The sequence below is a fragment of the Echeneis naucrates genome, chromosome 4, assembly GCF_900963305.1.
Source record: "Echeneis naucrates chromosome 4, fEcheNa1.1, whole genome shotgun sequence".
Classification (NCBI taxonomy): domain Eukaryota; kingdom Metazoa; phylum Chordata; class Actinopteri; order Carangiformes; family Echeneidae; genus Echeneis; species Echeneis naucrates.
The window spans coordinates 2,375,838-2,400,971 of NC_042514.1; the positions used below are offsets into that span (position 1 = coordinate 2,375,838).

Consider the following 25,134-nt stretch of genomic DNA (forward strand, 5'->3'; position numbering starts at 1 on the left):
AGAAAAATTATTTTGTGTAATTTTATTGAATTCACTTAAAAAAATCTGCACTGACAGTTTAGGAAAAACTTCATCTACAGTGTCTGCTCAGCAGAGTGTGTATACAAGGGCAGCCATCTAGAAAGGAAGGCAGAGGTGCAGTGATACTGCTCCAGGCAGGCCAGCATAATCTATCCATTATCATGCAGTTGAACAGCAATTAGTCATTTTCTTAAAGAGCGTCCATCTGTCCAAAAGTTAGACAAGACAAACGAATGCTGCTTTCAGGAATTTCAAAAGGCAGACTGAAACATGCATTACATCAAAAAAAATAAATAAAAAAATCTTAAAATGATCTACGTCAGATGTTAATTACAGATGCCATATTTTGTCTCTTTGACAACTAAAACATTCTCATTTCTCTCACAACACAAGATCAATCCTGCTGTCCAGGAGACAAGCAAGTAAGTGAGACAAAGATGAGCACACTGCATGAAGAAACAAAAACTGAACATGAGAAAAACCTACAATTTTACATGTTTGGTTTGTGTGCGTGTGTGTCGTACCTCCACCACCACAGACGCAACAGCATTGACAAGGATGATGAGGGCGAGTTTAATCCTCCAATCAAACGGGACGCACACAATCTGTAAAGAAAAAGAGAGAAAGCGATGGAGAAGTGATCATTAACAAGAAAGCTTTGATACAAAAAATACTGAAGATCTGAATAAACTTCTCGTTGATGTCTTCTTACCTCTAAAAAGCTGTCAATAGTCTCGACGGGGTGGAACATGATGAACAGCAGGAAAATATATAAACTCAAGACGGAGAGCACAAAAGGCCCTGGGCAGTTAACACACAAGCACAAATACACACAAAACAGTCAACTACACAGAAAAATATTAATTTGGGGCAATTTGTGTGTCTTAAAACGCAAGTTTCTTACAGTTTTTGTAGCTGGGCTGTCTGAAAGGTTTGCCTTTTGAGAAAACAATGGCAACAATGAGATACTGGAAGGACGAGACGTAGAAGAGGCTGGTGTTCTCGTAGTTTTTGATGTTATGGTCGTCTATTTCTGTTTCGTTGTGGTCAGAAATGTTGATGTGTGACGACACGTTGCAGGCACTGGACGACAACAGAGTTTGATTTTAGGGGAAGATTTATTGCAGGTATTTAAATCATACGTATATAACAGAGATTAGCAGGTACTCACTCTGAAAACGGTGTCCAGACTGTGTACCAGGACTGCTGTCGGACCCAGAGGAATGTGATGGTCTGGAAGCCCAAACAGATGAGGATCTGGGTCAGGACAGAGAACAGCAGAGGCCCAGAGATCAGACCTGACGGCGGCCGGCGTGACACAAGCTCTTTCCATGCTGGGTTCAGACTCACTGAAGAGGAGAAAGGAGAAAGAAGTAGAGATACAGCTTTAAAAAAACAAAAAAAAAAATCTTGCCATGACATATTTTGGCTTAAACTTGTAACTCCTCTTCTAACTTACTGGTAAAGACAATAAGGAGGATGATTGCAACATCAATGAAGAGGAATTGGAAGTCTCCAAGGTTACTAAGGATCTACAAAACAAAAGAGCAGCACAGATCAGTAATTCCTGTCATTGAGCTTCTCTACTCCTGTGTGACTCTGACTGAAGAGGCAGCAATACATACGGAGTAGAGCAGAGTAACACTGATGTACTGGATAATGCTGTAGAGCGCCATGAACTTGAACACACAGAAGGATGTGATGAGAGCAGCACGGCCTTCCCTGTAAACGTAAAACAATTTAGAAATGCACTTACACGAGGACTTCCAATCACTATATCAATAGTCTATGAATCGATATTGAACCTACAAAACTGGTGATTTGGAGATTTCTCATTTAAACCCATCAGATTTTTTATGTATTCTTTATTAATGTGATGTGTGGCATGAAAATATGAAAACCTGACGAGGCTGGGGACGCAGGAGATGTTGGGGGTCCTGGAGGTGAAGGGAGAGGCCACAGAGGCCTCGAGCTCTGACAGGGAGATGCCACCATGAGCCCTCTTCAGAGCCTGAATGAGGAAAGAGGCGGATTAAATACAGACTGCACATAGTTTATATCCTGTTTCAACTGTTATTTGTGAAACGAACATCTGTGGATGCACATACCCCACAGTCATTTGCGCCGTCACCACACATTCCCACAAAGTAGCTGTGTGCAAACGACAAAGAACAGTCATTAGGTCTCTTCCATAAACAAAAAACAAATGGATGTTTGGATTATAAACACAGATGCTTATAAAATTAAAAATAAATTAATAAGAATATTGTTGGAACAGTAAACTTTACGACACTTGGCGGTGGTACATGGTAATTTTTTGGAGATACACCTTTGATTTGATTTAATACTCACTCCACGCCCTGTAGCGCCTCAATAAGCTGGGTCTTCTGGTCTGGGGCCATTCTGGCAAATACTGTCCCATGTAGCACCAGCTACAAAACAGAGTACAGCGTCAAATCAACAGAGAGATTAGCATCGTGTAATGCCAACATTTGCAGGCCAGTAACAAAAGAGCAGCGTCCTCAAACCTTTTGAAGCATGTCGGGGAAATGCTCAGCGATTACCGCAAACGATTTTCCATTCATAGCAAAGTGGTACAGCTCCTGACTTTTAGGCTCGTCAACATGGCAGACATCTTCCAGGCTGATGTTCACTTCCTGTAAAGAAGGAAGTGAAGGATAACTCATTCAGATGCAGGATATGCTAATATTTTATTTGTATTGGATTTCATTATGTAAAATCTTCTTTTTTTTTTCCTTTTAATCTTTAATAATCACTGTAAAAAAAGTTCTTTTCAAATCCTCATTTGCTGCGGATATTTATCTAACCAGTAAACTGCTGATTTGACAAACAATTCCTCACTGATATTAGACAATAACAATTATTTGTGGTTGGACTTGGGCATGGTGACAGCAGCAGGTTTTAGAAAACAAGACATGCCTCAGTCGATAAATTAAGTTACTTACAAATGTCCATTTTAATTTTTCTCTGACTTTGACTGTCAGGAAAAGAAAATGGCAGAGAATTTGTGTTCTCTTCTGCTATGAGTATGTGGTGGGAGACACCTTGGTAGTTAAAGTCACAAAGGCATGACTTTGTCTATCAACACACTACTGTGTGAGCCTTTATCTGTTGCTCTTATTATTATTATTATTACTCTTATTTTGCATTTGTCCAATTATTGACATCAGCTTTGCTTCCAACTCCTCACCTCCAGGCGAGAGGCCTTGCTTGGCTTATCGGCGTATCTCCAGGTGATCTTGGCAGCATGTCCATCATGGGGAGGGAGGGCGTCGGCAATAATGACCGTGTCCTGAGGAGGGATCATCCCACAATCCCGGGCCACCGAAATCGCTGTTAGCATGTTGTCACCTGAAGCGCAGATGGAGTAAACATTTGTCAATTCATTTATCAGTTCTGCATTTTGTTTTCCTGACACATATTCTTGGATTATGGTGTCAGTAAAAAAAAACTCAAAACTGTGACTTCGAGACCACCAACAGAAATCTTGAGTTCTGCAGCTCCATCTGCTCTTTCACCTGTGTGACTGGAGCAAAAGCTCATTAAAGTGGAGCATTTTACTGCCACAAGGGGACACTATTGGAGGGATTGAGGTGTCACATCATGGAGTTTGCAACCAAAAAAAAAAATCATCTCACCCTCACTATCAATGTTCCTTCTCTGCAAATCAAGGCAGAATGACACCAACTTACTTGAAACATAATCAGGTAATTCTGCTCTGCTACACCATTGTGTGCTTTTATTTTTTTCTCCTTATTAACTTCATTAGGGATTGTGTTGTAATCAAACAGATGCTAAATATGTGCTTGTGTGAATGCAATTTTGAGCTTTGTTGTCCCCCAGTGTTGATCTGTATTTCCAAAGTAAGATAAATGCGGATTTGATTAGAAGACATGTACCTAAAATTGCGCATGCTTTAAGAAACATACTTGTGTGAACTGAAAATAGAGAGCAGACTATCAGTGTCTATCAGACTATCAGTCACGAAATATGGACTATGTAACCTGAGAGAGATGTTGTGTAACTAAGTTGGAAACAGATAAGTGGTTGAAGATGAATGAATGTATTTTGATTCATTTTCTGTACAAAATGTGAATATGCTCAACAAAAACTAATGTCCGTATTTCAAAAGTGGACTGAAGCCTTCACAAGTGATAGAGAAAGGTAAGAAGAGAAAACAACAACAATAAATAATCCCCTGGTGAACATCCGTTATTTTGTTCCACTTACACTGAGGTACAGCTGAGTAAATACCAAAACAACTAAATCTATCAGGGGCCAAAACCCAGGAGATTACAAAACCCACTGAGGTCAGACTTTGTGCGATTCAAGACGCTTAACCGTGTATATATTTGTATCCAACCTTATCATATCATATTCAGGGATGTTATGATGTAAATATTGTCAACGTTTGTGGCTGTGTGTGTACATGCACGCTCTCACCTGTAACCATGACAGTGCGGATGTTAGCTTGACTGAGGTCTTGGAGCACCCCTGGGGTTTCTGCCTTCAGCTTGTTCTGCATGATGATTAGGCCCAAGAACTCCATGTTTGTCTCTATGTGATCCCTAATTCAAAGGAAGACATGGTAGACTTATTATTACAGTCTATAAAGCTTCACATACAAAAGAGTAATGAGGACAAGTGTGTGTTTTCCCCCCAACGTCAATATACTGTAACCATACTTCATTCTGCTCAACAAGGGAAGGCTTCTTTTCTTATTTCCACTCAAAGAGCATGTTCGTAGGAATGAGACTCTACTCTGAGTCAAACCTCATTTCATTCTCAAATCCTTCGCAACAAGCTGTTCCATGTTGACATGAATGAATCAGATCATTACTGCAGATTTGACAACAGCACATTAATGCTGCCAATTTCCTCTTGTACCACACAGGTTGATTCAGATGTACAGACTGCTGAGGACACTAATTTTCACTGAACTCAATGTCATATTCATGAAAACAGTTTGAGATTACTTTTTTTATGAAATGGTGCATTATCATGCTGCAAGTAGGAGCATGGAGACGATACGGTCTGACATAAATTAGGTGAAGTCAACTGAGCATAAGTCCTCAGACACGCTTCAATCAAGGTCTAAAGCAACAAGAAAAATTCTACCTATTGATGTTCTGAACTTTGTGCCATGTGAGTTTGGATTCAAGTCGACGGTGAGCCAGAGCAATGACCCTAAAACCTTGCTTGGTGTATCCCTCCAAAACCTCAGCAAAATTTTCTGGCACTGCAAACAGAAAGAGGTAGATAGTTACATTAAACTCCTGAAGCTTTTGGACACAGGTGAGGGGTTATCCAAAATTCACAAATAGTGCACTGATTATGTTTTGATCAGACACATTTAACAATCTTGTGGGCTACAATACAAAGTAAACCTTTTTCCTGTGCTGGTCAAACTCTGTGGGAAGTTATTGCTCATCTCACCTGTCTCTTTCTTGCAGAGACTTGCCACCACCTCCGGTGCCCCCTTTGTGTATGCATTCATACGTTTCTCTCCCAGCAGACGAGAGACAACGCTCATTCTCTGGAGAGCTGAGGAAAAAGGAAACTGGCGCACAATACCTATCTCATACGCTGACTGCACATGCACACACACAAGCAAACACACAAAAAAAAAAACAAGTCAATCTATTGACAGTTTATTGCTAAACTGACTAGAAAATGGATATGAAGTAAATTGAGTGTTTGGTTGAAACATATTAAAAATAGATCAAGATGGAAACTGAGACAAATTTGATTACATTTAAAAAAAGAAACACTTCTTACCGAGAGCTCATAGAGTTCCTAGAATGAGAAAAAGAGCAGACCAAGATAAGTTGGTGAGTAAACAAAGTAGACTCCAGTCAACCAATAATAATTGACACTAACAGTGTTGCTGTTGTGTTGTGGATTGAAGTTGTAGCTTTAATTTGCTATCTAACATATCTATCTAGCTATGTATCTAATATACCTAACGAATCAGTAAATGTAATTGACTGTGCACTGGATTATACCTGTCACTCTCATTATGTTAATAAGGTAGGAGTTGTGGTTCGTACCATGTCCTGGTCTTGTGATACTGCAGGCTCTGGGGGCAACAGCTGTTTTGGGGGTTGCACCACAGTGGGCATGATACGGTTATGAAGAGATGTTTCTTCCTCGGTGGCCTCTTCCAAGATCTGTGAATTCAAAGTTTAGAGAAAGTAGGAATCAGAAGAAGGTTAATAAGAGACTAGTCAGACAGTCAGAAAAATGTGTTCATCTTTCAAGTTCCCTCTTTCTCTCTGTTGTGTACAAAAAAAAAGATTTCATGTGGCTGCAGGTCCTAAGTCATTCTTTCGGTGGGTGGTCTGACTCATTACATTTCCATCGTTCTTCTTCAACAACTTTAAGCTCATGCGTAGACATAGAAAAGCTCACCCAGCCTGTAGCCTCAAACATTTTGAGGTCCAGTGGGTCTCCAGACAGCTGGCCCTCTATTTTGGTAAGAGAGTGGCAGGTGGCCATGCAGGCCACAAACTGGGACTTGACGAGGTTTTCCTTGTAGGCATTTTCCTCGGACAGGAGGAAACTGCACAGGCAGGAGAGGTAGTTGGAAAGAAGAGGGGCTTCATTCAGACAACTTAATGATTCCATAGTATGAAAAATGAATTTCACAATGAGAACGATGATTGGTGTCATAAAAAGTATGATAATGGGCAAATACGGACAAAGTACACACATTTAAAATAAAAAATTCTGATAATTTAGACAATCTTACCTGCCATTTTCGACCCGCTGGACTCCCCAAAGGTCTAATCCGTCTTCTGTTAGGGTTCCAGTCTATATCCGGAGAGAAAATTAGATTAGAGCTGAATATGTGGGTTCATCACACAAACTAAAGTAGGTGGGATTCATGTGAGTAACATCAGCAGTTGAAGAAATTACTATAGTTGGCATCAGCAATGTGACTCAAGCCCAACTATCGAGATTACATAATGTGGTGTCATTCTTCAATTGAAGTATTTCACTGAGAACACACAGCACTCCCGCAACCTCCAATACTCACCTTGTCAAAACAAACTAGATTGATCTGCCCACAGATATTGATCCGTTGTGGGCTGATGCAGAAAATGCCGATGCGTTTGAGGCGTCGTTGGGCATAGACGATGCCTGCTGTCATGGCAGCTGGCAGCGCCGGTGGCACGGTGATTGTTATGATGTCAAAGGACTCAATGATGATGGTCTTAGCTGGCACCTGAGGAGGGTGAATGCATGTGTGATAAGTTACTGCCACTCATTTGTGTGAAGGGCTGCTAAAATCCTAGACCCAAACGTGATGAATTCTTTTGATTATATGTTCTGTTTCCATCACCTCCTTCAGCTTAGTTAGTTGACTAAATAAAATGAGTTTAAGCTGCAGCTACAGTGACCTTTCATCGGTAAGGAGATTAAGCTGTTGAAATGGGCAGATTCCAGATCTATTTCAGAGGGAAACAAGGCATTGCTTAGGAACAACATTAAGTTTTACAAATTGCAATGCCCTTATATACAAAAACACAGCTTGCTCCCTTGTTACCTTGTTCAGGACGCTGAGGACGATGGAGTAGACAAATCCAATTCCAGCAACAGCCACCAGACACAACAGGAAGAGGTAGGCATCACGGTACAGCTTGAAGTCTGTGGGTTTGGGATACAGGATGGAGCGCACCAGCTGGCCTTTGGCTGTGCTGAAACCTGAGTGAGGAAAGGGACAAATGTGATCCTGAAACCGGGTCTCTTTGCTGTTCATGGATTGTCCTCTAAGACAGGTAAAGGCTAAAATATTGATTTGACACATATTTGGTGGAACAGATTATACTGTCTGGATGAGAGAGAAAAAAAAAAAGAGGTATTGATCTCTCAAATGCGGCACTGTTCCTCTAATAAGCAGCATTGAGAGGCACAGCTTGGTTCTTCAGACTACTGAATTTCATTTCACTTTATTGAGCACTCATGAATAAAGAATCTCAAACATTATATTGCTCATAATACAGCACACACACGCAAACACACACACCTACCTGTGCGGACCACCACGGCCTTGACCAGTTCGCCTGTGTAAAAACGGGTCTGGATAACGTTGGTGCCACAGAAAAGTGTGTGTCTCTTATGGTCCTCTGTGCTGTAGGGATTGTCAGCCTCATCCCCACTCTCCCCCGGCAATGGATTTGGGAGGTTGGTCTTTGTTACAGGAACGCTCTCACCTGATAGGAAGTAGGACTGACATTGGAACTGATCTCTGGCAGGTGCCCGAGGCGAGTGCTCTGCTTTTGGAGTCTTATTGTCATTAAGATAATCTACAAACACAGCAAAATTGTTAGACTAAAAGTTTCAGATTTCTCCTCTCACCTGTTAGCATGCTCTCGTTGACAATGCAGGTGCCGCTGACCAACACAGCGTCGCAGGGCATGATGGTCCCATTGCTGGGAATAACCATTACATCACCGGGAACCAGATCAGTAGACAAAATCTCTTCAATATCTGAGGGTACAGTGGACGAGTGAAGAAGATAAATGAGTGCATTAAACATATGTAGGTAGGGAGCAGTGTGGGCAATAAAACAGAAGAAAAAAATAATAAAGAGCATGAACCAAAGTAAGTAAATAAGCCATTGGTGGCAGATGGTGGATTTGCGGGATATGGGGGTGAGAAAGGAGATATTTTGTGTGTCAGAGCCCCTAAGTCTTGTTCAGCACATTTCTCATTACTCACAGCCCTCCAGGCAGCAGGAAGATAAGCTGAGGTATCACAAGCAGGGATGGGTACAATAAATGGACACAAACAAAAATATAAGTGGCGCACTAACCGCCACTCAAGGCATGGAATTAACATAGTGGTCAAACCTGATGAAAGATACTTATGAATAAACTCTGCAGCCATTTATAGGCATGTTATTGCGTATGCAACGACCACAATCTCACATGCGCCATGTGTCTCTTTCTCCTTCCCCTATTCTGCAGTGTCCCACCCAAGCAGCAGTCTGGACAACAGCCAAAGCAGAGTGTCTGTGTAACTGAGTCCGGCTCAGCACAAAAGCAGAAAAAGGTCTACTGCCAGGTTTGGTTTGAAAAGCCCTTTTCAGAGTGTAACATGCCACAAACTACTACTTAAACGACTCTACAGAGACAGTCTGCAGAAAGAAGAAGAAAAAAATATATATTACAAACCACTGTTAGCTCGGCATACAGATACTCGCACAATACTGTGAGCTGCCACCATGTCGTGAAGCATGACGTATTGCTAGAGGACAGGAAAGAAAAGAAAGAAGAGGTTGAAGAGGTTCTTGATAGTTCATGACCACCTATCACCTCATTTACCTTGGGTACACAAAAAACTGACTTAATGGGTGTTAGAGTTGAGCCATATTTGTAGGATGATTAATGGTTCTGAATAACAGTATCTGTGATTTGTAAAGCTCACCTTTTTGATGGTGTACAGAGAGGTAGCTATGGATATGACTGACATGAAAACAATGGCCACAGCATAGTAGTAATACTCATCGGCACTCCACAGGATCACACTGAAGAGCTGGAAGATGTAAAAAGGGTTGAGAACCTGCAGTAAGAGGGAGAGGGAGTAATCAGACAAGAGTGAAGGCATGAACATAAAACGGCAACATAGAAATTTAGACGCTCACATGAGGAAGTGACACAGATGCTGCCAGGAAGAAAAATTTGCATCATTTCCATTCGAGATTTAAGCTTGTTTATTTAGCCTGAGCGCCACTGGAGTAAGATATTTTACACGCTTTGGAAACATTTACAGCAAAATAATACAAATTATTTCACTCAGTTTGATACAAGTCCGTTGGATATTACCAAGATGTTTCAACGTGATTTGTGACCAATATAACTTTGCTGCTCTATAACAGGCATTACAGTAGTATTTACTCAGGCCTCTTCTAGATACGGAGAGAGAGTAGATACGGATAAGCAGTTGAAGATGAATGAACAAATGTAAGTAGATATTCCCAAAGTATTTTCTTAAAATGCACAAAGCTGGAAATGTTTTCTTGTAAGCTGGGGAAGGAGTCAAAGTCACAAATCAAATTGAAAACTGAACAACAGCTTGGTAATAATAAGAATAAAGTCTCAGTGCAGAATACAGCTTACTAGAGATTCCCTTAAGGAGATTACAGACGAGTAGCTGTGCTGCTGACTAATGCCCTGAATAAATAACAAGGGCCAGAGTTAATTTTCTCTCCTCAGGCATTTCTATAGGGCAAAACATTTATTTTACATGTTTGCTTTTGCAGGATTGGAAACAATGATACAAGGAGACAGCCAGCGGGCAGCCTGATAGCAAATCCTGATGGAGGAAACTCCCAAATTGAATGTAGGTTAAGTCAACTTAGGTTTTTGACCTGAACCCAAAAATATAAAGCTTATACAAATTTCCAGGTCACAGGGGGAAACAATCTTGCTTTAGCAAACAAACATTTTGGCTTCATTCAGTATTAAGTTATTTGAAAACATTATTTCAGGTTGCTCCAATAATTGACATGTAATTTCTACTGCTTTAACAAGAAAAATGTGAAAATATTTCTTCAAAGGTAAACAACACAAAACACACAAGTGTTCATGGAGTTCTGCCAACATCATTAGTATTAAACATTAAACACCACTAATTGTCTCAAGTTGTATAAATTTTGTGAATTGTGTAAAGCAGTTCATACCTCTTTGATAAGCAGCTTGAAAACTGAAGGCACTTTCACTGCAATTTCATTCACGCCAAAGAACAGTTTCCTAACAAGTAGCGAAAAAGACTTTCATTAGGGAGGACTGTCATCTCTAAAACATACATTGAATTAGTGAAATCATCTGGGCTCAGTTCTGTTTGTCATTTCAACATTTCTGCATTGACTTCTGGTCATTTATGAGGACATACTAAGACAAACTATGTTGTCATGGTTTATTTAATTACAGCAACAATAACTCACATGAGAGAATAACCTTCCTATCAGACCTTAAGATCCTCCTCTTGTCTGCCTGACAAAGGTTGATAAGATCGATGAAATGGTACCTGTATTCCTGCTGGTTCCTAGTCAGGCCTGCGCTGTGCTCCAAGTGGAGGGTGGAGCAGCTCATCTGCAGATCCTCCAGGCCACTGAAAGGAGGAATTTAGGTCACAACGATATAACCATTCAAAGTACCCAGTCTCACTTCTTCTATAACACAAGTGTTTCTTTTGTTCATCTCATCTGTCTCCACAATATACCCTTTGTTATCATTACTGTTCAGCATTGCATTACTGTACACATGCTGACAGATAAAACCCACAGCCAATAGATTATTCTAAAGTAAGAGATATCACAGCAAAAAGAACTGTAGATGAAGAACGATTACCTTAAAACTTCAAAGTTCTGCACCTCGTCATTCCAGTAATACTTTGTGCTATGAAACGTAAAATAGCGAATCTGAGGGAGATGACAGAGAGATTAGTGTCTCAAGATTACCGAAATGCTGTCCTAACAAGCCAAAACAAATTTAAAAAGGAAAACTGAAGATGCACAGTTCAGACTCTCTACTAAATCAAATTTAATTCATGGCTGCATCCGCAATCATGTTTTTGTTTCATAAATGGTAGAAATGCTGGTCTGAACAAAGATTGTTTATTTTTAAAACACGTCCGTGCCACTGTATAGACACAACATATTGCAGAGATTTGCATCCACCTGTGTGGGCTGGTAGTCGGCAAATTGTCTGATGAGCTCCTGAGCGGGGCTGCCATCGGAGGGGTGAGGGGTGTGTCCGTTGGCCAGATGGGGGAAGGCAGGGGAGGAGAAGGGGCAGGAGGGAGACGAAGGGGAGCAGGGGGAGGTGGTCTGGGTCTCCAGGCTGTGAAAGGGGTTGCTCCCCGGGGCCAGCATCACTCGGACCCTGGCCAGGAACCAGCGCCGGAACTCGTCCTAGTCGAACAAAGACGCGAGTGAAACTAGAATGAACTTCTGAGATCTTTGATTCAATAACCCCCCATTACCAAAATTAACCAACCAACCAACAAGCAAGAGCATCAAACATTTGTTTCAATCTTTTTTATCATCATGTAATCTCTTTTTCAACTTTTATCACTATGCTGCCCCTGCTACTTGGATTTCCCCTGGGTCTGGTGCCAGTAACATGGCTGACTGTAGCAATCTGTCTCAATGTATTTACTGTGCTGCAACAATACATCCGTTGTATTCACTTACAGTTTTAAAAGTATGAGTTTGAAGTAGACATTTGAATATAGGCATATACAGAGTTGTGCTTGATATTTTTTTTTTTTTTTTATAAATATTTGTGTCAAATGGCAAGTTAATCATTTGAAAAGTTTTTCAGAATGTAAAAAAAAAAAAAGTGCAAAACATGCAGTGTGGCAACGTATTCTTGAACAATTAGCAAATAAAATCCCCTTATTACTTTCATTACTGACACTGACTGGAAAATGCATGATGATTGATTTAATAATTTTACTATTTATACGAGAATTGCTAAAACAATGAATTGATCAGCAAAGACATTCCAGATTCATTTCTTTATCACTGCAGCTCTACTTGCTACCTACGGTGGAGCGCAGCAACACCACTTCAGCATCGCGGGCTGTGGTGCGGGTGCAGGTGGATTTCACGCACCACTCTGGCATCCAGTAGAGCACCAGGAGGAGGAAGCCCCCAGTACACAGCACACCGAGGCCCACCAGGGCCAGCCGCCAACGACATAGGCGGTAGCCCTGCAGCTCCTGAAGGGTATAAAAGGAAAACATGAGAGCCGGAAAGCAAGTATTCCCATTTCAGCACTGATGTAAAATTAAACTGAAGGGTACCATCTCCTCCTCTTCCCCCTTGTTGAGGACTTTCAGGTCTTCCTTCTCCATGCTGCACACAGTTTGCCAAGCCCCTTCCTTAGTTACTGCAAGCATAATGGACAAAATGTGTGGTAAACAGTATGCAAAACATTTCAACTACAGAGTCTCAAGGCTAGAGGGTCGACCTCCCGGTGCAGGGTCACAAGATACTCTCCAGGAATACTGTGCAAAAGAATGTGGAGCCTGCAGGATGTCAAGAATACATTCAATCACAGTTTTGTGAGCTTCATCCATTACATAATGGTGTTTTTAATCAAAGGTCAAAAAGGTACAAAGAGTCACACCACATTACTTCATACGGGAAAGGATTGAGAATCATTAGAGCACAGCTAGTTACCATTTAATCTGGTATAGAAATCTAGGGGAGCAGTTTGGGACTGTGCTGGCCAGCCGTCAAATCTGATTAACCAGCTTTGGTCACACTGTAACACATTATTCTCCATTTTAAAGATAAAACTTGGTGAAAAACACTGCTGCAATATTTTAAAACAATCAAAGCAGTTCCTCTGACACAGCAGCAGAGAGCTCAGAGTGGGACAGATAGTATTTCTTTTCCCCTGAGGTTCACACTTTCCATTAACCTTTTTGGCAGGTAACTACACAGGTGTGATCTTAATTTGAGCCTGTGGACAAAATCAGGACATTGTGTCAGACTAGAAAAATAATATGGGAACAGGTGTGTAAAAGGTTGTTATAATTCCCATTAGATATGATTCAGCAGCATTCCACTGTTATTCAATGTATTTTTAGTGTCGCAAAAATAAAGAGTGATTTCAAACCTGCTTCACAAGTCCCTGTGAAATCATTATCACCTTTAACTAGGACACAATATGTCAGGGTATATTCTTGAGTTTGTCTCACACATTAGAGGGTTTGTCAGAAGCCCATACTGTAAAAGAGTATAATATATGCAATCGGTCTGATAGCATTTGGACTTCAGAGAGGAACAGTGCAAAGGGCATTATTATGTATGTCTTAACTCTTGAATTCAGTTTGAACTCTTTGACTGTCTGGGGAAAAACAGCCATAAAAAAGACGACATAACTGGCACAAAGTATAGCAGAGGTGTGAGAGGTCAGTGGTTCACTGGGGCAAATGGATACACTCCAATAATAAGAATGTGCAGCTCTTTTCAGACAGCTGCTTGACCTCAGAGCACCTGAGATTATCTCTTAAAGAGTGTCAAAACACCCACACACAGACCAACTGAGTCATCAGTAGTGTGTTACTACATATCAGACTCGTCTCTCTTTCCTCCACTTGGTTGTCCCAGTGGACGCGCCAGCTGCCAAGGAAGCCACACTGTCACTCTGTGTTAGTGTGTCACAGTCCTGCATCGATATCAACAAGGTCAAAACGAACGGGCCCTGAGAAATGTTAGTTCAGCTGTAGACAGTCTGTCTATGAGGCTAAAAGCAACACCAAGCGCCAGCAGGCTACATCACTGTTTTATGGCTTATTGCACTGCATCGACTCACAGAGCAAACTGTGAAGCTGTGAGCGAAGCATCAAATTGTGGTTAAGCAAAATGTTTAAAAAGTGGCTGATTGGGCTTTAAGGACAAGAGCTGGTAAACAACTAGTTGATCTGGTACATTCAGGATCTCTCTGAGATGTCAAAAGAAAAAACTTCTGTAAAAAATGTTGTAACGGAAGACAAATAGCAAGCAACAACTTAGACATGAGAAATCAATGTCTGGCTTCTTTGTTTAAATGCAGGATTTACTTGAGTCAACCTCCAGCAGAAGGCAGGATGTCTGTGTTTGGAGAACTGACCAGTGTCCCCTACACTGTCTGCATGTTATCCTTAGGGGAGTTCATTTTAGGTGAAAAAGAAAAAGACTGGCAGAGAGATGAAGGGTGAGTGGAGGATGAGACAGAATGATTGCTTTCCTAAAAAAAAAATAAACAAAGCATGACATGTCCTAATGATTTAAGCAATTGGCAAATTTTTCAGATGGCAATCATAAAACCATAGAAAAAACATAGAGAAACAGACAGAGGGCCTGTGCATTCAAACCCCTGAAGACTGCAGGCATGTTCTGACAGGACACCATGCCCATTGGGCCACCCTGCTGCTGCCCCCACCACCCTAAAAAAAACCACTGATCCTGTATCACTGCTACCACACACCGATCTTATCTGCCAGCTGCACCCGGCTGGACTTTTTCTCTGGCATACAGTGGGTTATTTTGCTTTGGGCCAAGCCCTTCCTAGAATTTTACAATAGCAGCCCCCTGACCGGTACTCGGCGGTGGGTGCAGTGAAACAAGAACATTCCCTCCCAGATCTCTGCAATGAGTGGAAATGTCGACACCGGGGCATCACAGATACACTCACAAAGCAGCCGCTATTATGGTGACTCAGGGGAACGCACCAATGAAGAAACAGCACAGCCCAAAAAGTGATTAAAAAGAATTAGGTACAAATGGTTTTGTTACTAACACATTATTTTGGAATCATCTGCTCAGATAACAGCAGAGTACAACCACACAAAAAAAAAAAAAAAAAAAACAGGTTTCCATGAGCAAAGACTCCTTACAAGCCACCACCTGAAGTTAAAGCTAAAGTTTAGTTCACCCTGTTAATGGCTCTAGTCCCAGTATGCTACATATTAACTGGGTTGGAGAAAAATTAAGTTACACTCTAATTTGGAAAAACTTGCATAAGAGTAGGGTTGGGGCAAGGTCACAAAATCTAGAAAGGCTAGATGGCTTGCATTTGTTTCCATAAGCCCTGAAGCCACTAGTCTAAAATTTGGACATTGCCATCTTGTTTTATCGCAAACCAGTGAAAGAACATGAAGGTGGATCTGTCTGACAATCACGAGGCAGTAACACTGGGACCGTCATTTAAAAGAATGAATATCATGATGAATTGAAGACTTGAAACTAGAGACTGAGCCCATAAACCACAAACTGTTTACTGAGCTAAAAAAAAAAAAATGTAATGAGAAGTATTGACATTTTTATAAAGGCATCCACTGAGTAACCTGATAGCCCGATAATTAGGCTGCATAACTGGTTTGGATCTGAAAAATGACCGATTACTTGATGCTATTATTATCCCACACCCGGAGAAAACTATGTTGTAGCTTAAAATGTAAAAATAATAAATAGTATTCCTTTGAAGCAAGGTAAAAAAAATTAACACAAACTGACATTTTACTTTAGACTCAACCGAGTAAAATAACACAGTAAGCCCATATGTCAGTCTTTTAGCATAAATTAGCACAGCTTAGTCAACATATAACATCCAATAACCTAAAATAGCAATAGTAAACTCTTTTCCCCACAAATAAATTAGATTTGGTTGATATGTTTTCATTTCTCTTAGCTCCAGGGGATTAACAGGCTAAGTGTCTGAATATGGTCATCAGACTGTAGGAGCCCAAAGAAGAGAAGAAGCTTATGGGTAGTTTTACTGCGGACTGACAGGATCACTCTGAATCTGTTGCACAGTCACATCACAAAAATCTGTGCAAGTCAGTCAGTCAGTAAGACACACTCAATCACCTAAGTTGCATCTCCTTAGCATGTCCAGCAACACTCGAAAGACAAAGCCTCTAGTTACCTTGAGAGCCAGGGACACGACGCCCCAGGCAGTCCTCTTCCACTTAGTTCGCTTGCTCTCTTGCCACACCAACCTGGAACCCTGAAGGGAAACAAGCAATCACATACAGTGGATATTACAAATACTTTCCAATGGGGTCTTCACTTCGACAACCTGTAGGTTAAATTGTAGGGGCCCTTTGACAACATGGTACCATATCACCCTTAGGGGAAACACAGCAACAGCTAATATGCATTGAGCTGCAGATTGTTTCAAACAAAAGAGGTAACAAATACACATTTCAAAGAGTTAGCTGTATGTTGATCAGATTTATTTATCAAAATCAGCAATGCAATGGGAATAAACCTTCGACTTCTCCCTGAAAAGTACAAACTGATGAAAACGTTATAAATTTAATTTAACGCCGTCAACCAAACGTGGCAGAGCAATCATTTTATTTGGTCTGATTTACATCTTCTTGTTCCCATCAGCCTACGTAGACCCTGTTCTTGTCTTGCTCCTTTACCATGAATTAACCTGGCGAATGCTGGTGTCAACATGATATGTAATGCCACAATCCAATAATGTTGAAAGAACTCCATAGTGATTCCTCCTGACTCCTATCTACTAACAAGGCATAGCGTTCGTGTCCTGTTCAAATGCTAATGGAAGAGTGTAATAAAATAATAAATCTTCCCAATTTTCACACCAGGAATCGAAATTAGAACAAAAGACACAGATATTATGTCTTCCATTGGACAACAGGAGAAACCAGTGTTCTTTCAGGACTTTAGAGGGACTATGTTTAGGGCCTCTAGGAGTCAGCATGACTTCAGAGATATTAATAGACTCCTCAAGCCCAGCCTAAAGCCACATTGTTGTCTCGCATTTGATTAGTCTGCTATTGTGTTAAGAATGCTGGGTTGAGAAAAGAACAAAAAAAAAAAAAAAAAATGCAAAAAACACAATGTCATATTTCAAACAAGTTCCACTTGAAGACTGGTTTTCCTGGAAAGTGTTGTGTAAAATAAGTCAGTCCAAAATTAGATGTAGTTCTATGATGAACCACTGCAACAGTATCCTGGCATAATTATCTAAAGACACAATTAATGCTGAATTTATTTGCCCGTTGCTCAAATTACTATCAGCAACAGCATCTTTAAAAAGGCAAAAAGCCTTTTAGCAAACATCAGTGTGACTCACATCAGTGTGCCTAGAGATATGATTATATTTTGGGCCATGTGTCCAAATGCCAAAGATATGAGGTGAGATGAGGAAAAGCACCAAGTGTTTTTGTAAATCTTCTCATTGAAGAAAATAATAATAATAATAATAATAATAATAATAATAATAATAATAATAATAATAATAAAAACTCATGGTCATGCCTCAGTTGTATAATGTCTCATGCTTTCATGATGAAGAAATAATATTATTTTTTAAATATCACCATTACAAGAATAAAGTCACTGTTGAGGGAGGCTGAGTCCATCAAAGAGATGGAATTTAGATTTTATATGAATATGAGAGAACAAAAAGTGCACAAATAAATAACCTGAGGATAACTAAGAGTAGACATATTCTCCTTTCTCTTTTTGCACACAGACAAAAAGGAAAAGTGAACAATGAGCTATGACCTAATGACAGAAGTCTATAATTCATGGAAGCATTTGGAGGAAAAATGTTTTGTTGCTATCATGCTCTGCACTCAATGTGCTTTCTTTATCACTTCCCCTCCTACTCATGGGGTATTATAGCCAAGCTTTGTTCCCCATCATGGGCCAATCAAGCTGTTTACCGCAGCGGCCACTGGGATGACCTTAAAAAAAAAAAAAGTGACCACTTGCCCTTCCTCTGCTGTCTGAACAACTAAACCTTTCCTCGGTCAATTTCAAGAACCCATCACCACTGACAAATTCATCAACTGAGCAATTCACTCAACCGCTTGGCTACGAAGAAATTCAAGACTTTCAGAATTCTCAAATTCAAAAATTGATGTAACAAACGTTCACGGCTGACAGATATAACCCAACACTGGCCCCATGTACATAAATAGATGCTCTATGTGTTCGGATGACTTACAAAGGCTTTACATCACAACAGGTGAGAAGAGCTGTTGGCGTGACAGTCAACTACAATTCCTGTATAGGTAAGAGGAAGAGATGCAATTAGGGAGCAAAGAGGTCAAATACAGCCCTTGTGGGAATGTATGTGGACTCCACTCCTGTCTCCTCAAAGAACCTTTGAGGAAAAAGTTAAATGAGAGGGCTGGGAAAACAATAATCCTGCAGATCAAACATGTGCAAAGTTTTAAGTCATACCACATGCTCTTGGATTAACAGTAGCATTGCTTGACAGTATGAAAAACGTCTGATACCACTGTAAGAGAGATTAACATGTGTCTTTCCTACTTAGAGTGGCTTATTGGTGCATAATGAACCAGATAAGAAATACTATTTCTAGATGTATGTTACTTTCAATTTTAGACTAGAATAGTCCTTTATTGTCATTGGGGGGTACAACGAAATTGAGGGTGCTCCCACCGAGCCACTGTGCACCACAGAAAGAAGAAACAAGAAGCAATCAAAGAAAAACAAAGCATGGGACATCCACAGGCAAAATTCACTTAAAATAGAGACAAAATATATATATGTACAGAGATGGAACAAAAATAGTACACAGGTGGAAAACATATATAATTATAAATAAATAAATTAAAGTTGGGAGTGGCTGTGAGTATTGCAGAGGGTTTAAGGGTTAACTTAGATGAATAGGATTGAATTGAAAAGAGAAATATATGAAGTGAGGCAATATAAAGAGCCTGTACTCAGATGCAGCTGGTTAAAAAAAAAAAAACAAAAAAAAAGAGGTCAACTTTTTGTTTAGATAGAAAAACCTGTTTTATTGGTATGTATAAAAGAAGACGTGGGCCTCCTGTTCCTGATAATTCTGTGACTACGTTTGGTATAATAGGAAGGATGAAGATTCTCACGAAGGTGTGTGGAAACAGAACATCACACCTCTAGCCTCAGTTATTGAAGGAAATCTGATGTGTGGCATTCAAGGAATACTTTCACAGGATTTGGATGATGATGAACTCACGAATAGGAGTAACGATATAGATGTACAAATTCAAACATTAAGAGCAGTAATAAGGTTGGAAAATGTTTTAATACCTATCAAAGAGCAAAATGAGACTGATCTGCTGATTATAATCCCATCTTGGAAATATATACAGTCATTTCTTCTGTATATATAGGTTAAGCAACCGTCATGGCATGGCTGCAACCCTACTGTGAAATCTCCAATTAGGCTTTCGTTATTCATTAACCATTGTTCCTTATTTTTGTCTCATCGTCATCGCTCTTCAAGTGGTTTTGATCTGAAAGACTGGTCCAGTTTCAGTTTTCTGACAGCAAAATGTACTCTTTCTTTCCAGTGCATCAGCGTTTCACATGTCCAGCTAGCTGCATTTTTAGTTGGCGCTTGCCACAGCATCTTATCCAGTTTAGACCCTGACTATAACTCAGGTGTGATGTGATGTGTGTGATGTGATAAGTGCACAGCTGATTCATAGTTATAATGTTGGGTAATTGGTGCTGTCATCGACCTATGAGCTGTGGTCATCGGTTTGGATGTTTCATCACCCTTAAAAGGGATCTAAAATTAATGTGTTGAACTGCTCAATCATTATTTTTCAGAAGTGCTGGAGCACAGACTACCTTGGGAAACAATTGAACAGCTGCTGATAAGGGCGCTTAAGACAACAGTGTTGGACACAACACAAACTACAAATTATGCTCTGCCATGCATGCCTCAGTAGCACCTCAAAAACAAAAACAAAAAAAACCTCAGTTTACTATGGAGTCATTCCTGGAGATATTCCTGCATGCTGTTAGGGACTTCAAAGTAACACAATAAAAGCAAATTAAAAATTAAGTACTTGATTCTCTGGAGAGCCCGTGTCTAATATTGTAATGTATCACCAAAAGGAGATGAACTTAGTCTCCCTGTATTAATCTAATTGCCCAGCTCGGCTCTCTGGATGGCATTAATGTGTCAAATTTCACAGCTGTTACTATTTTCATTGAAAGAGTCTCACATACACTGATGCGGGCCGCTGGCTTGTCCTGGTCTTGTTGAAGACAAACTGCTATACCGGCAGTAGAAAGATCCAATTCGCCATCATGCAGCACTTGTGCTCCCAGACCAAACAGCTCCGTGCTGCAGAGGGGGCTTTTATCATGTCAGGATATTTCTCATCTCCATCCTGAATCAACACTGGCAGGCCTTTCATTACAGCTTGCCGGTTTAATGCTCACCTGTGAAAAGCCTTAAGGTACTGACTCATAAGCCTGTGAAATAGTGGCACCTTGCCTCTTCCAACTGCGACGAAACTCTCAAGCATCCAGTTCGGACAAGACCTCAAGCTCTCCCCCAGATAAACAGGAATTCTGGGGTAAAAGGGTCAATTCGATCAGGTAATTCCTCGATTCCAGGAATTTTTACAAAGATGGGTAACATGGATTAAGTAACTTCAGCCTGTCTATTTGTAAGACTCACATGACAAACTCACATGCCAATTATGGAACTCATTGAATACTTTACCAAGGTCTGAGACAAGTATGAAGCACAACCAAAACATAATTGCAATAGTATCTCTTGATTTTGGTCCAGGGACAGGCTATACTGTCCCAGGATAGTACGAAGAGACCACACCAAAAAAAATAAATAAATAAATAATAATAAAAAAAGAGTACATGAAAAGATCTTGACTTCATTCAAGCAGAAGGAGGGAACAAAGTAATAACACATTTATCTGTCTCTCTCTGCACTATAATGACTGATGAAGTTTAACTGCTGCCCTAGAAAATGGTTGGCGAATTGATTGGTTCTGGCTATATAGAGTCTGCAATCTCGTCCTCATCCTTTGTTTACTAAAATCTTGTGTGATCTCGGTATTCTAGCTGTGCTGTGATACAAATAAATATATAGCCCCAAGTGTCATTTAAATATATGAACAGTGCAAGTGCAATTAAAAGTGCATGCAAGGAAGCCACACAGGCTCAAGCTATTTATGGTCCAAGTGACAATAAATCTCAACTAAACTAAATATCAACTGTTGCATGAAGTTGAAATGGCATCACTTGTGAATAAGGTGTAACAAAATCTAGATAATCTGGCAAACAGCAAAAAGACACAGCACCTCTACAAGGGCAAGAACAGGAAGCTGCTTCTGTGTATATTTAATTTTTTTACTCTGGTGTTTCACTGTCTATGGAAAAAAAAAGAAAGGTTGAAAATAACTTGCATGGCATCTCGACTGGTGTTTGCCAGAAGGCCTTCAGGAGATCTAGAAATAAAGTGTAATGGGAATGTTAAGAATCCAGGCCTCTATCAAACAGAGAATTTGTGGTATGACTTAAATTACTACTCAGTTAGGGTCAATATGAGAGAGCGAAAATGAAAGGAAAAAGTGCAACGTCTACTACAAAACTCAACCAAATAGTGACTCTTGCACGTACCGCCATCATTTGTGTTTAACAGTGAAAACTAAATTCAGACAGTTCAGCCACCTATTATGTTTACTTTTCTACTAAGTTGTGAGATGTGAAAACATGTAAGATCAGCTATGTACCAAATATACATCTGTTATGTGATGGATGAATTCAATAAAATCATTTCTTTTAATATAAAAACAAGCCATTTAGAGATTGGAGGTGTTTTTACACAATTGATTGATATATAATTGGCCAAGCGCATGATATATCATTCATATATATCATTGATATATATGTCGAATTCTCAAAAGCATTTAGATTGCTATCATGCAGCCCAAGTTTCTGTGTGCCAGACTGAATGCTTTGGTTATTTTAATTACAGCTACAGATGTGTCAGCTGATTTCATTCTGGTTCTTCTCTGGGGACCAGCTTTCTTTCAGCAGGTGGTTAGGAGAAGTGAGGGAGCGTAATGACCAGCAGCTTATAGCTTCTAAATGATTCTTGGTGTTTTCAGTGAAAGAGCCCTTGACCCTGGATGAAAAGTATCTCCAAGCCCGAGGAGAGAAAACTTTTGCCAACGGGCAAGACCCAAGACAGAACTTAGTCTGTGTAATGGGCCGGTTTAGCATTGACAGATTAGTGCTGTACCGGGTTGTCTGATGGCTCCAAGCCCCAAGTTGCCGGGGGAGACAGAGCTGGATGTCGGCTAGCAGGCTAAGGCTAACCGGGCTAACCATTGTTATCGTAGCAGCTTACTGAGCTTACCGTTATTCCTGCTTTCAGTTTCAGACAATGTTGGGAAATGTCTGTGTGTGTCAGCAGCAGCCCCGATGGGATTTGTTTTAATTTTATTTATTCGTTAAGCCTTTGAGCAAGAAGGAGAAGGGCTGACGTCTGCACACTAACACTAACACACACACACACACACACACACACACAAAAAAACACAAACACACAAGCTAACGATGCTACTTTAGCTCCGCTCGGTAGCAACTGACACATGGTTGCTGATGACAGCGATGAAGGCGGATTTCGGAGGGAGAGCACACTCACCCAGAACCACCTGGACGCGCCGAAGATCACCTCCGAGTCATGGCGAGGCGAGGGCAGCTGTTATCTGAAGGGAACCGTCGTTAAAGGAAGGAAACCGGCCGAGTTTAATAGAAAAACGTCGTCGCGGCGGAGGAGCCGAGCGGAGCCCTGACAGCTCGGTGGGACACGCTGAGCGGAGCGGTGAACTGGCCTGAACTGGCTGTCTAACGGCAGGAAGTGACGTGTGCATACGTCACAGGCGGGGTGTCACACGATAAACACACAATAACACAAAAATGGATGTAGACCAGACCCACAAACCTGAATCATATCTAATCACCGTAAAGGGCTGGCCCCTTTGGATCAGACTGCATTGAACTCTATGGGAAACTTACCCACCCTCTCACTTCAATCACATTTTTTACATATGGTCAAAGCTCATTTCATACAATTGTGCTTTGCAGAAGCATAAAAGTAAACAAACGTGAATTCAGGAAAATAAAGGCATACACATGAATAAAAGCATCCATGCACGCACATGATATGTTGTAACTTGAGTGTTTATGGTCTTAGTCTCTGGTTTCATGTCCTATTCAACAATACAACAAAATTACAGCATAAAATTTAGACCCAGGACTCACAAGCAGATTCATACGGCAATGAACGATTAAGGAAAGGTCTTGAGACAAATGTCAGTCCATCAAGCAGTCTCACAAATGAGTTTGTATAACACATGCAGAAAGTTCAGGGACTTTCTGTTGAATAGTTGAATCAAATCAGCTAAAGCCAAGACTATCAACCTTTCATTACCCAAGTGAGAGTCAAACTTCATAAAAATGAAACCTTGCGTTTCCCGTAATGGAATCAAAATTGCTTGGAGGACATTATACTATAATTGTTTTTTCACAGAGTGGTGCTATTTCTCAGGAGAAAACAGAACTTTGTGTCAAATTTCTTTTCTCCAGAAACAGACTTATATATTATGCAACCCTCCACTTAACCAGAAAGTATTCTTTAATCAGAGCTCACTTTCTGTCTTATGTCTCAACTTATTTGTGATTTTCCTGTCATGGGGAACTGTCATCCTCAAATCAGCCATCCAACATCTTCCATGTCGTCTGCAGTGGAGCAATCACTGACGCACAGGCCAAAAAAACACAAAGGCCCATTCGCCAGTACTGCTTCAGATGTGCTAATCCTCTTGATCACCTCTGCAAACAGAATTCCACCTTTTTATGTGGGACACAGTTTGTTTTCCTTTCAGCCAATCTCAGAAGAGACAGAGATGAGGCCCAGAGATGGAGAAACGCTAACTCAGCATCTATCGTAACTTCAAATGGCTTTAACCAAATAAAAACAATTTTTTTTTTCTTTTTTTTTTTTTTTTAGTTTATCAGATGAAAACACAATTTGTGTTTTGGTTTATTTCCAAGAGGGTTATCAGGTTTAAGTTCTCAGATGAACAACAACCAAACCTGTAAATATATTACCCAAAAAAAATGTAGCAGTAAAGTCCCGGTGACTTATTTAGGACGATGAGATGCACTGTGTCTTTCAGGGCTCTTCCCCATTTACACTCATTGCACCCTTGTCCCTCATCAACTCAGCAGAAAGCACAACATGAAGCTTTCTATTGTGGGTTCATTTCATTGTGTGTACCAGAGTAAAGAACTCTTTCTTCCCCACTGCCATCAGACTCCTAAACAAAAGTTAATAATTAGCATGGACTACCTCATGTAACAGTCAGGCAACTGTTTGAATACCACGTTTCGCACACTTCATTTGCACATGCCATAATCTTGGATTTTTCATTTTGCACACTAACGCACACAGAGCTGATAGCTTATGTATTAGCTTCTTCTAGTTTATCTTTTCTACTGTATTATTTTCTATTGCTGTTTTTGAGATTGTCATGTTTTTACTCTATTTAAAAAAATTATTCTATTTATCAATTTCTATATACATACACGGTCACTGTGGACAGCAAAAAAGAATTTCGCTGTACAGTGAAACAATAAACACAAATCTTGAATGAAGAAATTAAATAAATGCATCACCTCAGTTAATTAATTTTGATAAATTTGTGTTTCTATTTTGGGACAGTTCTTAACAAAAGTTATCTCAAAGCACTTTCCAAGTAGATCAGGTC

The 25,134-nt window shown here is 40.3% G+C and overlaps 1 protein-coding gene across 2 annotated transcripts in view; it reads right to left on the minus strand.

Moving 5' to 3' along the window:
* Nucleotides 1–23,159, minus strand: part of atp13a3 (ATPase 13A3) — a 31,121-nt gene extending 7,962 nt beyond the window's left edge. For both annotated transcript variants that reach the window (XM_029499702.1, XM_029499701.1), the window contains exons 1-32: nt 23,007–23,159; nt 16,473–16,553; nt 12,859–12,944; nt 12,601–12,774; nt 11,729–11,962; nt 11,400–11,470; nt 11,077–11,160; nt 10,730–10,799; nt 9,475–9,609; nt 9,222–9,294; nt 8,404–8,535; nt 8,076–8,258; nt 7,592–7,749; nt 7,082–7,270; nt 6,794–6,855; nt 6,454–6,604; nt 6,093–6,212; nt 5,821–5,838; nt 5,479–5,632; nt 5,161–5,281; nt 4,486–4,610; nt 3,233–3,393; nt 2,550–2,678; nt 2,374–2,453; nt 2,130–2,172; nt 1,923–2,032; nt 1,647–1,743; nt 1,481–1,553; nt 1,193–1,370; nt 926–1,104; nt 734–822; nt 546–626 (exon numbers count right to left, since the gene is read on the minus strand). In XM_029499702.1, the coding sequence (XP_029355562.1) occupies nt 546–626; nt 734–822; nt 926–1,104; nt 1,193–1,370; nt 1,481–1,553; nt 1,647–1,743; nt 1,923–2,032; nt 2,130–2,172; nt 2,374–2,453; nt 2,550–2,678; nt 3,233–3,393; nt 4,486–4,610; nt 5,161–5,281; nt 5,479–5,632; nt 5,821–5,838; nt 6,093–6,212; nt 6,454–6,604; nt 6,794–6,855; nt 7,082–7,270; nt 7,592–7,749; nt 8,076–8,258; nt 8,404–8,535; nt 9,222–9,294; nt 9,475–9,609; nt 10,730–10,799; nt 11,077–11,160; nt 11,400–11,470; nt 11,729–11,962; nt 12,601–12,774; nt 12,859–12,909 (3,525 nt within the window). In that variant the 5' untranslated portion in view covers nt 12,910–12,944; nt 16,473–16,553; nt 23,007–23,159. The remainder of the gene's footprint in view (nt 1–545; nt 627–733; nt 823–925; nt 1,105–1,192; nt 1,371–1,480; nt 1,554–1,646; nt 1,744–1,922; nt 2,033–2,129; nt 2,173–2,373; nt 2,454–2,549; nt 2,679–3,232; nt 3,394–4,485; nt 4,611–5,160; nt 5,282–5,478; nt 5,633–5,820; nt 5,839–6,092; nt 6,213–6,453; nt 6,605–6,793; nt 6,856–7,081; nt 7,271–7,591; nt 7,750–8,075; nt 8,259–8,403; nt 8,536–9,221; nt 9,295–9,474; nt 9,610–10,729; nt 10,800–11,076; nt 11,161–11,399; nt 11,471–11,728; nt 11,963–12,600; nt 12,775–12,858; nt 12,945–16,472; nt 16,554–23,006) is intronic.
* Nucleotides 23,160–25,134: the final 1,975 nt, after the last annotated feature.